The following is a 16,534-nucleotide window of genomic DNA, read 5'->3' on the forward strand; positions in this document are numbered from 1 at the left end:
TTTGCGACAAGGATTTTTCTCCTGTGCCTAATTTAATCTAGAAAATTCATTCCTTCGCATTTTATCGCTTCTTAATCAAATCTGATGCCTGAGAAAAGTAAACGGAATCTTCCATTGCACACCTTGCTATGTTGCTTAAACGAGGAAAAAATAACTGAGCCAGGGAAAGTTTAATCGGTCTTATCAAATTCAACGTAAAATATGGTAAAACGGAAAAACAAAATAGTAATGAAATTTTGACATCCTGTGTTTTGAAGACAGTTATGGTAATTTCTAACCTATAATATACCTAAGAATAATATTATTAATATTATTATTAATAATAAAGAAAAAACAAGAACTTGACACTGCAAAAGTGTACTCGGGTTAAACGATTATAACGGACAGGGGACACAAAATACACCATAATATATCCAGCGATTTTTTTTTTATATTGTATTAAAAATATAACTTTAATATACATTTTGAAACAGTATTATTAGTATTAGACATAGACACAGACCCAAGTAGCAGTTCAAACTACAGCGTTGTTGATAAGATATGGACCATCCAGCTGATTTTTTAAATAGAATATGTGGTATTTTAATAGTTAAGAAAATATATTCTACAGGAAGTACAAAAAATTGTGTATATTTTATTTAAAAAAAAAATAAAACGGTGTATTTGTGTTTTAAGGAGTTTAATAATAATAATAAAAATATATATCTATTGAAGGTATATTATACTAGGTATATTAAACAGTGTCAAAAATAACAATATTTGCATTTTTTATCCTGGTATGAAATTTGATAATAACGGCTCTTTTCAGTCGCAACTTTCCTCTGCAAGACTGCCTACGTTCTAAACCCAGAAGTGTTCCGCTTCCACGCTTTTGTACTGTAAATACTTTCTCAACTTCCAGTATGCCAAACCTAATGTGATTTTTAAAATTTTCGTGATACACCATCTTTTCTTGTTCTGTGAAAATTGCGTATTTTAATGAATTATTAATTAAATAGACCAATGGTTGAACAATTGCAAGAATTATAAAATTCAAAAGATTACTGGACACTTCATCGAATTCGGAACTATGTTAAATTTTTAATGATCTTGTTATTTCATAAAATTCCTGATTGTTTACAGTGTTCAGACAAATTTTTATCTTATTATATTTAATATTATCATTTGAAACAAAAAATAACAATTATATCAGAAATCATGATATCATATCAAGATCATATGTATGAATCATATCTACAAAACGATATATATTTTTCCATACTCGGAATTTGAAATATTTTCTGACATTTTTTTTGCTAATATCATGTACTTTTTACAAAACTTCTGGCGTCGGCTTTTTGCTGAGTCGAACTTGCTAACGTTTCGCCAATCATCCTGTGGGCTTCTTCAGAGTTTGACTAAAACTGGCGGGAATTGCACTCTGTACCTGCTTATATATTGTGTGAGCTAAATGAGGGGCATGAGTGATTCCCATATTGGTGACAGGTAGAGACCTCAGTCACGGTTGACATTGTTGTGTTGTTTTTTCGTTGGTAGAAGAACTGATTGATTACATGTAAGAATTTTAGTTTAGCGGTTTCGGAGTGTGTTCGGCAACAGCTGATGAGTTTATTTGTTTTAGTATTAAGTCCCTTTCATGTTCTTGTTGATATTTTTCGTCCGGTCTCTGCAATGTATTATTTGCCGCATATGCATGGAATATTGTAAACTCTTGGCATCTCAAATGGAATTTAGGATCAAAGATGATCATCTAAAACTAAAATTCTTTTATGTAATCAATTCTTCTACCGACGAAAAATCCGAGGGTATATAGAAATCTGTAAACAACCTAACAATCTTAACCGCGACTCACGTCTTTACCTTTCACCAATATGAGAATCAGTCATTCGAGATGGTGTTTGTGCCCTTAATTTAGCTCCGCCTCCTCAAACGATATATAAGCAGTTTCAGTCAAGGTCTGAAGAAGCCAACAGGATGATTGGCGAAACGTTAGCAAGTTCGACTCAGCAAAACACCGACGGAGGAGGAATCCAGAAGTTTTGTAAATAGTATTACAGTAGCCTGTGGAAGTTTCTTTGAAAAATTGATATCATATATTCTGAATTTTAATAATTAAAATTATATATTTTTAAGCCCGATGACTATAATATATAATTTTTAAAATATGTAATATTGGTTTACCACATTTTTTGCGACTTCCTATACAATATATTTTTAATTGCTATAAAAATACACTACATTCCATGCAAGTTAGCAACAAAAATCATCTCTATAACTTGAAAAAAATCAATAGTTAGTTAACTAAGACCGCTCATCGCATGTGTCAAATATTAAGCAACTATATTGCGATTGAAATTCTAGGAAATCTAATACACTTACCAGTGATCAACGTAGTTCCGATGTTATCCCACGTTGTTGAATTGCCATAAAATGTCTCCGGATTTAACGAACTCAACATGTTGTAACTTAAATCTATCGATAGGTACGAAATTTTGTCCATATTCGAGAACAATCCGCTCGGTAATTCGGACAATTGAGTCCCCGATATTTTTATACTTAAACTAGGGTTTCGCACTAATCTCGCGAAAGCGTCCTTCTCGACAATTCTCAAATTCCGCCCGGTAATCTGTATATTCGTGATTTTTCGATTGGTCAAACACGACAACTGATCTTCGAGCTTATGCTCGATGAAAATCACCCGGAGCACTCGTAGCTGATTCAAGTGCGAAAGCAGGTAACAGAATTCGTCGTAGAAATGCTCGACGCTGGGCCACGTCTGCATGGAGAGTTCCGACAGAATCCTCAATTGGATAAGTGCCTTGCTTTCGAATTTGGAAATCCTTTTTAAGTGTTGAATGTTTAAAACCTGCAGGCTTTTCAGTCCGTGGAGGCTATCGACGGTTATTTCTTTTATCGGATTATACGATATATCGAGACTTTTCAAATTCGGCAAATGTATCCAGAGGTGCGACGGAATATAAGCGAGACTGGAGTGACTCAAGTCGAGAACTTTGAGCTTGTTCAGTTCCTGAACCGCGTTTTTGTTTATTGCCTGTATATGGTTATGCGAGAGGTTCAAATGGACCAAATTCGGCAGAGGAAAGTGCGGAGTAGACGTAATCCCGGTGTCTGCTAAGTTGAGGTGTTTTAAACTTTGCGCGTAGTGGAAGAGTTCCTTGAAGTTAGCCCGCAAGGGATTCGAACTCAAATCCAAAGTTTGCAGAAGCCCGAGACTCGTAAACACGTTGTCCGGCAGAATCGTCAGCTTATTTCCACTCAAGTCCAGGTGGTGCAAATACGGCATGTCCGGAAACGTTGTTATATCTATGTGCTCCAGGTTATTGGATCGCATCGAGAGGTGCCGCAGAGTAAAGCCCACGTCCGCGAGACTCAAACTCGGAACCACCGAGAACGAATTGTAATTCAAATCGATCATTTCGACCAGCGTATTGCTGAAAACGTCCTTCGGCAGGTAACTTAGACTGTTACCGCTGAGGTTGAGGACGCGTAGCTTGGGCGTATCGGAAAATTGACCAGCATGGAGATGGCCGATTAGATTTCCGGACAGGTCTAAAATTTGCAAGCTCTGCAGTCCGAAGAAAGCCTTTTTGTCGATGAGCATTACTTTGTTCTTGCGTAGTCCGAGGTGCTCCAACGATGTGAGGTGCATCAGAGCGTTGTACCCGATGGACGATATTACATTGAAGTCCAAGTGGAGTTTCTTGAGGAACGCCGTGTACTCCAAACACTCGGGAATGGCGGCAAAGTGGTTATGACTTAGGTCCAAAACTTCGAGCTTGAGCATTTTCCTGTCGGAATTGCAAGCTGTCATCTGATTACGGCTTAGGTTCAAAAAGAGCGGGCCGGTCACGTTGACGAATTGCTTGAACGATATCTCGGCCAATTGATTCGACTGCAAGTCTAGTTTGGTCAGGGAAGACAGATTCGAAAAAGCGCCCGTGCTGATGCGACTTATCGAATTGTCGGACAGGATCAATTTGTTAAGCCGCGGCAGATCGCTAAAGCTCCCAATTTGAAGGTATTTAATTTTATTATCGGAGAGCGCGACCGTTTCCAGATTGCTCAGCGATCGAAACGTATCCGATAAAATGAATGCGAGCTCGTTATTGCAAAATCTGACGTCTTTTAGATTGGAATGTGTGTCCGGTTTAAAAAGTTTCGGCGGAATCAGGTGGATTTTGTTCGATTCGAGGTTGAGATAGGCGAGTTCCCGTAACGGGTCGAACGATTCCGGGTTAATCTCGTGGAAGTTATTGTGGTCGAGGGACAGGAACTGCAGTCGCGTTAAACTTTGAAAAATTTCGTGGGGCAAGTCGTCGCGGTCCATGCTGAACGACAGTTCCAAAGTTTCGAGACCGTCGAGGCCGTAAAACGCGTCAGTCTCGATGAATCTCAGCGGATTGAAGCTGAGGCTCAGCTCGCGCAGCTCGGGAAGGTCCGCGAATATTTTACCGTTCAAATTGGTGATACGGTTGTTATTTAGTATCAAAGTTTGAATGCCCGAGCCCCATTCGGAGAAGTCGCCGTCCTCTATGTCGTAGATCTTGTTAAAACCGATATTAAAATAGGAGATTTTCGAGCAGTTCCTTAAAGTTTCCGAGGGGATTTGCGGCAGGTTGTTGCCGCTTAAGCTGATCGCTTTCAAACTGTGGCTGAAGTTTTCCAACGCGTCGCCGGATATCTCGCTCAACGAATTAAACGATAGGTAGAGGTATTTCAGCGAGGTTAGCAGCGTCACCGCCAGTGGCACTTGCTTTAGGTTGTTGTGGTCCAAATCCAGATACTCCAGCGTGTCGACGATTCCGTTGAAGGCGCCGTCGTCGACGTTCTCGATCAAGTTGTAAGATAAAATGATCCTGCGACAGTCCAACCCCGCGAAACTGTCGTCGGTGATTGTCGTAAAGTCGTTGGACGCCATGTTCAAATCTCTGATGTAAATCGAGTTATTAAACGGTTTCCTGGGCAAGGCTTTGACGTGGTTCTCGCTAAGATCGATCTTCTCGAGCCACAGCTTCCGGGCGAACGTGTGTTCCGGTATGGTCCGGATTTGATTGCCTCGTAAATACAGCCATTGTAAATGAGGTATTGTGGCGATAATATCGAGCGGAAAGTTCTCGATCAAATTATGCGAAACGCTGACCGTCTGCAAGGCGGGGGGCAGGGCGTGTTTGTGAATTTTGTGAATCCGATTTCCGTCGAGGTTCAGCCAAATGAGGCCCTTGAGTTGACGCAGGCCGGCATGGGGTAACTGCTGATGGGGAACGGGGGACGCGGCGGTCGAATCGGCTGTCATTTCGGCGATGTCGTTCTCCCCCAAGAAGAGGGTGGCCAGGGTGGATTTCATGTGCGACCAGTCGCCGGTCACAGTCGATACCTGATTCCTGCAACGAGACAGGGGTTTCAGATCGGGAATATATATACGTGGGTGGCGGGAATATTTATTGCCGAAGATTTGGGATGCAATTCTGATGTGTCAATGGGGAGGCGCCGAGGGGATTATTTATTAGATCGGAAAAAAATAATTCGGCCGTTTGCTGATTTATTTGGCGGGACGAAAAAGTTTTGATCGTACTTTTATTATTCATATTCGTCTCCTTTGGAATGGCCCAGGCAACGTTTTGGTAATTTTGAAAATGTTTTATGATTGTTATGAGGGATTTAATACAACTGTTTTACTTTTGATCATTATTAGATTTTACGCTAGCGACGGGCCATTTGACATGTGTCACAATACCAACGTGTTTCTTCAATAGAACTTAACTTCATGCCGTAGTTTAAAAAATCCAAAATAATGTTGAACATGTTTAATGAAATTCCATATTTTTTAAGAGTTTTTGCTTGCCATTTGTACCTCACCCGTCTTCTGTGGCTGCGATATTGTTAAAACAGTGATAAAACAGTTTTTCTACTCCCTACTCTAAAGTGTCTAAATATGCACTGATCAAGCATGTGCGAAGTTACATTTTAAGATATAAGTTTCTTTAATCACGGTCGCCACTTCGGACGTCTCTTGTACTTGACTCACGAGCGATCGGAGCGGTGAAGTGAAGTGAAGTCCCGTCACACATCATGTGTTGTTTGGCAAGAATATATCCAAAAAATAATTTTTTACAAATGCAACAAGTTGATAACCTCCTTCATTCAATCATTCATTACTTTTAAAAATTAAGTTTAACTAGGGTTCATTTTTTGGAGCATAAAAACTAAAGGTACTTTATCAGACGATGTAGGAATTTTATCAGAATTAGTAGAGCAAGGACTATATAATAACTTCTACCTTCAGATTGTTTGTTAAAACAGTCTGTTTTAAAAATCCAACAATAACATTAGGGACATGGATACGGCCGCCAAAAAAGGATGAACCGATTCAACAAGTAAGTGTCAAACCAAAGCTCTTTCAATTAAAGGACAGGGAAGTTCTCGAAGAACAATTTTAACCACCGGCCGGATTCGCTCTCTTTTATTATCAAAAATAGCGGTAGAATCTTTTTTTAGGGCCGTTTCCATTCGGACAAACATATCTAGCATAAAGGACCAGAATTCCGTGAATATAAATTGCGACATATTCCATCAAAGCTGAAGAACTTAATTTCATAAATCCTTTAGTTTTTCTTTTAGAAATTTGGTTTAGAAATTTTACCATAGTACATTTTACAATTTTATTCTTCCCTTGATGATTTATATATGCAAGAATAAGGTATTCTCGTTGTGTACTTATTTTATATTTAATTTTTACTGAAATCATTTACATGTTATTATCAAATGATCAAAAATATTTTCTTCAAACATTTGTCAAAAACAAAATATACAATAATCGGTCAATCGGTGGAATGCTAAGAAAGATTATGAACAAAAGAAACAAGAATTGCCTCAGGAGGAATTTTAATATTTGTAACCTTGTTAATTAGTTCGAACGAATTTTTGATAACATATCTGGGTTTAAAGGGAATATGATATTATAAAATTTTTATTAATCTTGTTGAAAGTTAAACTGATGTTGCTGTTACAAAAGAAACTACAGGCGTGATTGGAATATCCAACCAACAATGGGTAAAGTCTGTTCACAGATATGAGAAAGTGACTAACTGATACAAATTAAGAAAAGTCCTGAGCAAGCTGTAAGAATGAAATATGGCCAAACAGGTAGGTACTTTGCTTGAATTTAATTATTTGGGGCTTTGGGGGACAGATACTAAACAATATTTATTTATTTATGTATGTATTTATGTTTAAATCTAAAATAAAATTACAAATTATTTTTATTACCTACTTAAATTACTTAAAATTATTCACATAATATATCAGTATCACCATCGCTTTCATCGCCCGTTCTAATTATTATTTGTTCTATATTATTTGCAATATGGAAATACGATTGTTCTGCTTTTTCTATATGTTTAACAGAATTTGCTCAACTTTGTGGAGGGATGTTAAAAACTTCGGTTTCTATAAGTTTGAGGACATTGGAGTTAACACGGGGAAAAACATTGTTACGACCAATGGCAGATTTCAGTAAGTACCAAACATATTTAATGGGATTAAATATACAGTGGTAAGGTAGAAGCCTTAAAACTGCATGCCCTAAATTTTTTGAATAATTATCACCGACGTATTCCTTTTGTAGGTTCAAGCTTTGTAGAACCTCAATTAATTGTTTTTAGGTATAATCTTCGTGTAGTAAATGTAGTTTTGGATTGTTGCTTTTGTGTCACATGAGGAAGGGGTTTTAGTCAACTGTCTACTGTGAGAACTTGCATTGTCCATTACAATTATGCTATTAGGAGGAATGTTTGGAACTAGTTTGTTTTTAAACCAACTTTCAAATAAATCAGGGGTGGTGTCTTCATGGTAATCCAGAGAAGAATCTTTAATATTTTTCGCAGATACAGAAAGACCATTTGGAATCCAACCATCTTTAGAGCCAGCATGCAAAATAGTTATTCTTTTACCTTTTTTTGATGGCGCGTTTTGTTTTACACTTATCCGTTGAGTCAACCCAACCCTTTTCCGGAGTATCATAAGTGTCGAACCAGGTTTCATCTATGTAAATAATTGGCCTTTGTTGTTCTCTATAAATCCTAATTTTTTCTAGATATTCCGGTCGCCATTTCCGAATTCTAAAAAAATCGATTAAAACTTGCCTTTTGTCAATTTTTTGAAATCTAAAACCCAAGTGTTGAATGCACTTCCATAAGGTAGTTCTGCCACATTTAACACCGGTTTCATCTTTTTCAAGCCTCCTAATTAAATTTTACGCCGTATTATATCTTGATCACTTTCATCTACACTCGAGAAAATGTCAGCATCGCTTCTTTTTTTCTCGCTGAAATGGGATTATTCACAATTTTCCGTACAGTTGATGTTAGAATTTTCGTCAATGTGGCCGTTTCTACTAAAGATGCTTGTTTGCTGGCACCACGTTCAATGAGAGTCTAATAAACATTTTTTATAACTTCCTTAGTCTCAATAGAATAGTGTTTTCTACATCTGGGCGGGAGCATCTCCTGAGATACACTAGGCTTGCACATATTTTGCATAATTCGCACACGATTCAACACAAGCTGTGATATACACGAAATAAGAATGATTACTAATAAACTTAAACTAAGTAGTATACCAAACCAATGAATATTAAACATACCACGGACCACAATTTTACCTGAATTTAAATTCCGAAACTTTAGGTAATAATCTTATTGCATTGTATGTTAATGACCACCCTTGGATAATCCCATTCAATAGCAATTGTCACTTTCTTATATCCATGAACAGACCATACGAACCCTCTTTGATAAATAAGATTATAACTAAAACACAGTCTCACATAACTCGGAACTCTATCCATGTCATATTAAATACGGAACCCAAATTTTATAAAACAATAAAATACATAGGAGAACCTAGCAAGAAATATTTGAAACATCATCTGAATTGGGTCCTAAGGTTGCTTTTAAAACCGAAAACACTATTGGAAAATTTTTAAAAGACAATAAAACTGAATCACAAAAAACTCAAACAGGTAGAACATTTAAGAAACACATTAGCGAACAAAAAAGAGCCTACAAAAATAAAAGTTCGGATTCTAGCTATGCCATTCATTTAAATTCAGAAATACACAAATTTGTTGGGAGCTATGGAGATTAATAAAATGAAATATTCCAATCTCTGACCAATTCGATTTAAATGCGCCTCCGTTGTTAAATTTAAATTTACAACCATACAGCGGTAATTAAGAATCTATTACTACCACGTGACACAAATAATATTATCATTATAATCATAGCTATATAGCTTATTTATATAAGTCGATGAGTAATTATTTATTTATAAATCAAATTCAGATCATGTAATATTTTCGTAAATTAGGTGTAAATGCCAAAATTTGTATTAAAATTTAATAATAAAGATTAATTAATTCTACATACACAACATTGACACCATTAAAAATAGCTAAATTATATCATAACTACTTAGTTCAAAGAAGGACAAAAGGGAGACACATGGATGAATAATAAATGCAAAACAATTTCCTATTACATTTATCGGCCATTAGTATGAACGTTTATGACAAAGAAGAGAATACCCATTGCTACCCGTCAGTTTCTTAGTAAAATTTGCTTCACAAAATCTAGAGTGCGTATTTTATTACAGGGTAACAAATTATAAAAAAAAGACTAAGGGATTCATTTAAATTGTATTGCACATCAACAAACATTTCTTAATAACGTGGTAGACATTCTTTTTATATTCACCTCGTATATGTGGAAAATCTTATCCAAACGTAACTTTTAAGACATCAGATTTCCAGCTAACTAATCCGCGTCCCGATTTTAATCACGACTGTTTACAGAATTAACTAAACCTTAAAACAACCAATTTTCTACGAACGATATGTTCCAGTGCTTCTCCAACTCCTTTGCTCTCGCCGTCGCTTTTTCAATTAAATTCAAAGAAAACAAAACGGGCGGGAATCCGGCACGGGGAATTCTCAAGAAGCCGAAACTTTTCGAGAATATGCTGTTTTCCGATCCGGTTCCGTCGTTACAAAAGAAAACAAACGTTGTTAAAACTATTAAACTTGCTCAATAAAATAGTGAGACGTCTTTGTTGCAGCCAGGCAGCAAGAACGGCTCTTATTGAAGTTATAAGGAAAACTTGCCCGTCTCACCGCTATTGTCAGTCCGCATTACTGACCAAATTCGATTCTTACAGAGTTCGGAACTAGTTCTGATCGTGGAAAGTTTGATAAGGGCAAACGTCGGATTTTCTACCGAAACGCACGGTACGTGAATTAAAATTGCTGATGCGCCTATAACTTTTAGTTATTAAATTAAAAGCATAGAATCGAATGTTTTTACTGCCGAGATGGATATAAAATAAATAAATAAGCCAGATAGCAGATTTTTAGAATTTTTAATATTTTAATAAGATTACACTTTCCTTTTAGGTGTTAGCTACCAAAATCCTGAAACAAGTTGGAGTGATTTCTTATACCTGACAGATTTTAAGCTGCCTGCGTGTTATAATTTACTATTTAAAAAACATATTGCAAGCTGTCTAGAGAAAGCTTATCGAGTGGTTTTTATGTAAGTGACAGATTTTAAGTTGCGTTTAAGTTTTTTGGATATTTGATATTTTGGGAGTATTAATTTTCAATAATCTCAATGCCTTTTGAGGGAACCTCATCAGGTTATGGCTTTCAAAAAGTACAAATATCTTGTACAGGCGAAAATGTATTAAAAGATCAGTTTAACACTAATCTATTAATTAAAAAACATATTGCCAGCTACCTAGAGAAAGATTATCTTTCATTGAAAATACTGTATCCGCGGGGATATTTATTAGGTGAAAATCGTGAAATCAAATCAACTCACTCTCTCTTATTAAGAAATTACAAATAATGTACTTTGTTTGGATAAAATTGAAAAAGCCAAAATAGAGAAAGCAGAGGAGAGTTGCCTAATGATATACTTTCTATATACGAATATTCAAGCCAGTTTAACATAAATTAAAAAATACTTTTAAAAAAATGACTTTTTCAACTTCTTTATAGAAGAAATAGACATTCTATTAAAATGTATTTTTTTTATATCTGTTTTAAAATTCAAAAGTTATGGTTTGAAAAAAATGGAAATATTTCCCTGCAATTTAGTAATAGCCTATAGATAATTTAATTATGTTTTTAAATCCTGTTTCTTGTATAATTTGTATACTGCACTTTACACGATTATTTTGTATATATTTGGAAGAAGGCAGTTGGAACACCAGTAAATAATCTTTAAAAATGAATGAAAGTGTCAGATTACGGCACCGACGGAAAAAAAGTGGTATACTGAAACATGTCTGGAATTGCATATACTACAAGTTAATCACCCTGCGTCAGAAAGGTTGAAATGTGTAGCACACACGATTATATGAAGTTTTCTTTATAAAATATATAAACAAATCATAACTTTCAATATTTATATTCAACTGGAAAACATCCTGTATAAAGTAATTCCCAAAGAGCGTCTGCTATATCTTATAAATTACTCAGTATAACAGCATAACAAGCGGGCATGTTCCAATTTAAGACTATTTATAAATTAAATTGTATATTATTAATAAATTAAATTTCTCATCGCAATTTTTGTATTTGGCAACAGCGATTTCGCATTTTTCCCCGCTGATAGTATTACCTCCGTCCGAATGTGGAACGGCAAAATGTGATAAGTACTCCTTTTTATTTAAAAATCCAATTAGGGAAATGTCACGAAAAATGTCTGTGTTTGTACGTAATATTCTCTCGTTTTTCTTACTCGGTTTTTTAAATCGAAATCGAAACCCGATCCCCCAAGAAGAATTTCTAATCAAGTCAGAATTTTTGCAAAAAAAAATTACAATGATACTATGCAATAAATTTAACTCGATACTTCATTAAATAGTTTTTATCCAAATATATTCAAATTTCTTTCATTCGTTGTACGAAACTTGGCAACAACGTCCACAAATTTCTTCGCCGCCATACATTTCCCTTTTTTCCTTCCAATCTTACTCAGGTACGAATAAGGGTTTGATATAATTATAAACTCTTTTGCAGAGGATATTCCAATTTTCCGCGACGGATTTTTAATACGGTTAGAAAATACAATATTCAAAAGATTTCTTTTACATATAAACAGCCGCCTCATTTTTTTTTGGACCCGAGGAAATTCGGTAATTTATGAATTTCGAGAATTATAAAAGCCGAAGAACCCTAAATAAATGTGTTCCTTTGGAAGGACCAGAGCAAAAAGCCTGGGGCAAATCGATAGCGTTTTCATATATTTGATATTAGAAAAAATATAAAGAAATTCTCAGACTGCCAACAAAATTTTTGTTTGTTTACTTTTATTAAACGTCATATCTATAAAACTAAAAAAAAAAGATTAAAACGTGCAAAAAAAATCCGCATCTGTACAAGGTACAAGTCTGGCGAAGCGTAACAACCTAATGTTATTTTTAGTGTTGGAACTGGTCAATTGACGGTTAATTAATTAATTGACTAGACAAATTCGATGAAAATGTTTTAAATAACAATTGTAAAGTGTTGTCTACCATTATTTAATAATAATATGTGTTTTTTAATAAATTATTGTGCCTTTGTGATGTCGAATTTACCTATAAACCTCTTCAAAAAATACCGGAATGCCACATTTTTGGGAAATCCCATTAAAAACATCCACTCCATTTAGTTCCCAGAACGACGCGATGGCTAAATATAACTAAATATAAATAAATATAAATTTCATTGCATTTAAAAATTTTTTTTGGTCAAATTGCAAAAAAAAAAACGCAAAAATTTGACCGGTCAACTGCACAACCGTAGTTATTCTACTTAACCATGCACCTCTTTCGCTACACGAACCGAAACATCAAAAATGCATTATAATTACTTACACAACCCGGTTCATCCCGCGATCAGTGGAAAACATCCCTTGGAGAGGTTATTATTAAGGAAAGTGAAATTGTAAATTTTATTAAAAAGGTTCTCCGGTAAACCATTCGAGGAACTTTTTGTAAAATTTCAGTAATTCAAGTCGTGTCTCAAAAATTCTAGTTCCGTTTGTAGATTAAGATACTAGCAAACAAAACACTGTTTTCTCGCAGATTTATGAAACAATTTTGAAGTTGTTAGGAGCGACTTTAGTAGTCTAGCAAACGATAGTCTCCTCTAGCATGAATTTAGCTGTTATAGTCTGTTTCAATCTTCATAGTGTATAATAAAAGTTTAATGATGTGATAATGACCTATCGTTGTAGAGTAAAACCGTTAACAAAAAATTTATTCTTACTTGAGTGAAAAGGCAAGGGTTGGACAGGTATATTTCTGTCTTTCGGATATATTTCTTGAGTGTTAACCATTTATGGCAGTGTTGAATAACTGTTTTTACTGAGCGATTTAAAAAAGTTATTTTCATCATTTGTCGCTTGATGCAAAACAGGTTGTGAAAAATGTGTTTGAAATTTTATTCACTAGAAGACTTATTAAACAAGAAGCTTTAAAAGAAACTTGTCTACTTGCAAAAACGTGGCGATTTTCAAACTCGCGATAGTGATCAGGCCATAATAAGAAGGAAAATATATTGTCTTTATCAATGCGAAGTTGTTCCTCTCGAAACTGAAAAAGCAGGTAGAAGAAGATGAACTAATATAAATATCGTACCACTCTCCATGGAGTTATTTGTAAAATGGGATTTAAGTACCGCAATATAAACAAAAGGCAAGTAGTAATGGAATCACACAGATTACGCAATTGGAGATTAAATTACCTTCTAGAAATTAAAGGATACCTTAATGAAACATGATTTGATACACACGACACTATATTTAAAGGATGGGTTGATTCCACTCAAAACTGTCAGACCAAAGAAACTTTAAATAAAGAAAAACGCATCACCCTAACATACGTTGGGACAGAAGACGTATTTGTCCAAAACTGCTTGCTGTTGTCTGCAAAGAATATTAAGGGCTCTAGCTTGGATTATCATGAGGTTACAAGTGCCAAATTTTTTGAAAATTGGTTTCAAAACAATCCTTTAAAAAAATATTCTCAATAACAGAGTTTTGTCCTGGATAACGCAAGCTACCGCAGCCGTCTGCTACGCGAAGCATCAGCCTCATCAAGTTCAAAAACTGAAATCCAGGAATATTTGTTAGAAAATGGTATTTATTTGGAATTCGGTTACAAAAAAATTCAACTTTTGTAAATTTATATGCAATTAAAAAACAGCATGCTTGAGATAACATGCTGATAACAGAGCATTTGTGAAACGAAGTAAAATGTTACTCCTAGTTTAAGTCCCAGTGTTATAAATTTGATAAAAAATGTAATTAACAACATACCAATTGGGAGCTGGAAAAATTTAGTACAGCAAATTGAGGACTCTTACATTTTTATACAAAACAACATAAATTAATCTCAATCACGACTTTGACAGTAACACAGAATTATATTTAATGTCATCGTTTTTTCTTAGTGAAATTTTATAAGATTATATCCAACTAAATAAACAAAAAATATTATATTATTACCAAAACTTTTGAGAGTCCGTCCAAAATATCCTGTCCTTTAATATCTACAGTACTCGAGTTTGATTGCCGTCGGCAAGTAACTTCCATAATTGCGGGCAAAAGCCAGCACGATGGATATTGACACAGACTATACCTAGCAGCCCTAAAAATATTAGCGGGAATATTGATTCATCCTATAAGTAAGTGCGAGTGGATGGAACATGTGTATTTATTCGAATACGAAATAGAGAAAAAAATTAACGAGTGACCCCGTTAAGGTCGCTCATCGATTTTCGTTTCGACACCGCCCCCGAAAATCATTAAAATATAAAATTCCACACGTACCCATGTAAATTAATCCATTGCAGACTACGTAGATCCCGCAGTGCAACGAACGGAACGCCGTCTAACTGATTGTATCCGAGATCCAGCGAGGTCAGGCTTTTCCACGACGAGCTGGAAGAGACATTTCCATGTTTAATCATACCTGCACATCTCCCTGCCTGTCTTAATCTAGTTTAAAATGAAACTTTGTGGTGGTTCCGGCGCCAGCGTTATTTCACACGCCTTTGCCGTTTCATCCGATTGTGTTCGGTAAAGAAAATATTATAATATCTGCCCATTTATTAAATCCTTTAAAACTTTACGGGCGTAGAATACTTAGAGGCAAAAAGGCGAGGTGCTTAAAAAACCGGGGATTTTTAATGAAATTACGAAGACTCGAATTTTTAAGGAACTATGGAAAAATTACATTTCCGTTTTTCGTTCGTCCCCCCGAGGGGCCAAAGCCATCGTTTTTAATTCGCATTTTCACGAAGAAAAATGCAAAAATTTGGCGCGGATATTCCCCTGAAAGTTGCGACGTTTTCATAATGTCGGTTGTTTTGGCCCAAATTGGCCCATGTTACGTATACAAGGTGGTCGCAATTGCATCCTTTTAAATTTGACATTTTGGTTTTTAATAGTTTTTAATGCGTTTTATTAACTTTATTAATTAATCGTATTTTCCATTTTAAAATCATTTACGTACATTCACGTAATTCATTTTATTCTTATTTTCTATATCTCTGTTAAAATTTTAAATTTAATAATTTTTGTTACTCCTCTTCTTGATAGTGATGATAAGTATACATACTGTGGTGTATATTGCGTAGGTAAAAAAAATTCAATCATAATTTACTATAAGTATGCAAATGCAGTGAAAATATCTCTTCTTTTAAAATTGGTTCTTACTATCAATTTGTCGTTGTTTACTCTGTGCCAAATCGAACACACATTAGCGAATGAGAGTCTTTCTTATGTCGTCAGAGTTTGGAAAACATTTTTATTGTTTGTATCGAAATTGGCCAAAAGTTGAACTAGAGACGGAATTCTTGCACTTATCCGATGGATGATATGGATGATGAATGTATGTATAACAGTTAAAAATTATATATACATCGATCTAAATTATTCGTGTTTTGAGTGTAAAAGTTTTGAAATTACATTTTCTGTAATAACAATTTTACATGAATACAAATTTACATTTTAGTGTATACGTACTGTGCGTTCCATATCTAACCGCTTTCTGCTGTTTTTCTCATAGCGAAGTTATTTTTAGAAACTTTATTAACAGAATAGATCTCGAATTGGGTTAATATTCGAAGGTCGCCTTGAGCGTATTGGCTTTAAAACTGCCATAGAAATATGATTGATAGTGCCTCTTACATGCTTTCTCTATTTTGGAACGATGCCGTTATCTTGCTTAAAGCTCCTTACCTTCAAGTGCATGATTAAATTAGTCAAGGCTATACGTTAAATTTAGCGTTGCATGTTTGACTTTGACAAACGCGGTTGGGAACTTTTAATCTGCCCATCTTTGCCGAGCTACATGTTCAGGCTCGTGATAAAATCCAAAAAAATATATACCTCTATTTAAGTTTGGAGTTAAACGAATTTTTCTAAAAGAGTGAGGTTGTAGTTTGATATCGAATCTCTTGAAG

The 16,534-nt window shown here is 35.1% G+C and overlaps 1 protein-coding gene across 1 annotated transcript in view; it reads right to left on the bottom strand.

Moving 5' to 3' along the window:
* The window catches only part of LOC132700941 (chaoptin), a 182,158-nt gene that overhangs the window by 11,637 nt on the left and 153,987 nt on the right, over positions 1-16,534 (bottom strand). Inside the window, exons 4-5 of the mRNA XM_060668541.1 lie at positions 14,898-15,008; positions 2,380-5,402 (exon numbers count right to left, since the gene is read on the bottom strand). Coding sequence (XP_060524524.1) covers positions 2,380-5,402; positions 14,898-15,008 — 3,134 coding nt within the window. The remainder of the gene's footprint in view (positions 1-2,379; positions 5,403-14,897; positions 15,009-16,534) is intronic.

Source organism: Cylas formicarius, unplaced genomic scaffold, assembly GCF_029955315.1.
Source record: "Cylas formicarius isolate icCylForm1 unplaced genomic scaffold, icCylForm1.1 PGA_scaffold_4__25_contigs__length_36172078, whole genome shotgun sequence".
Classification (NCBI taxonomy): domain Eukaryota; kingdom Metazoa; phylum Arthropoda; class Insecta; order Coleoptera; family Brentidae; genus Cylas; species Cylas formicarius.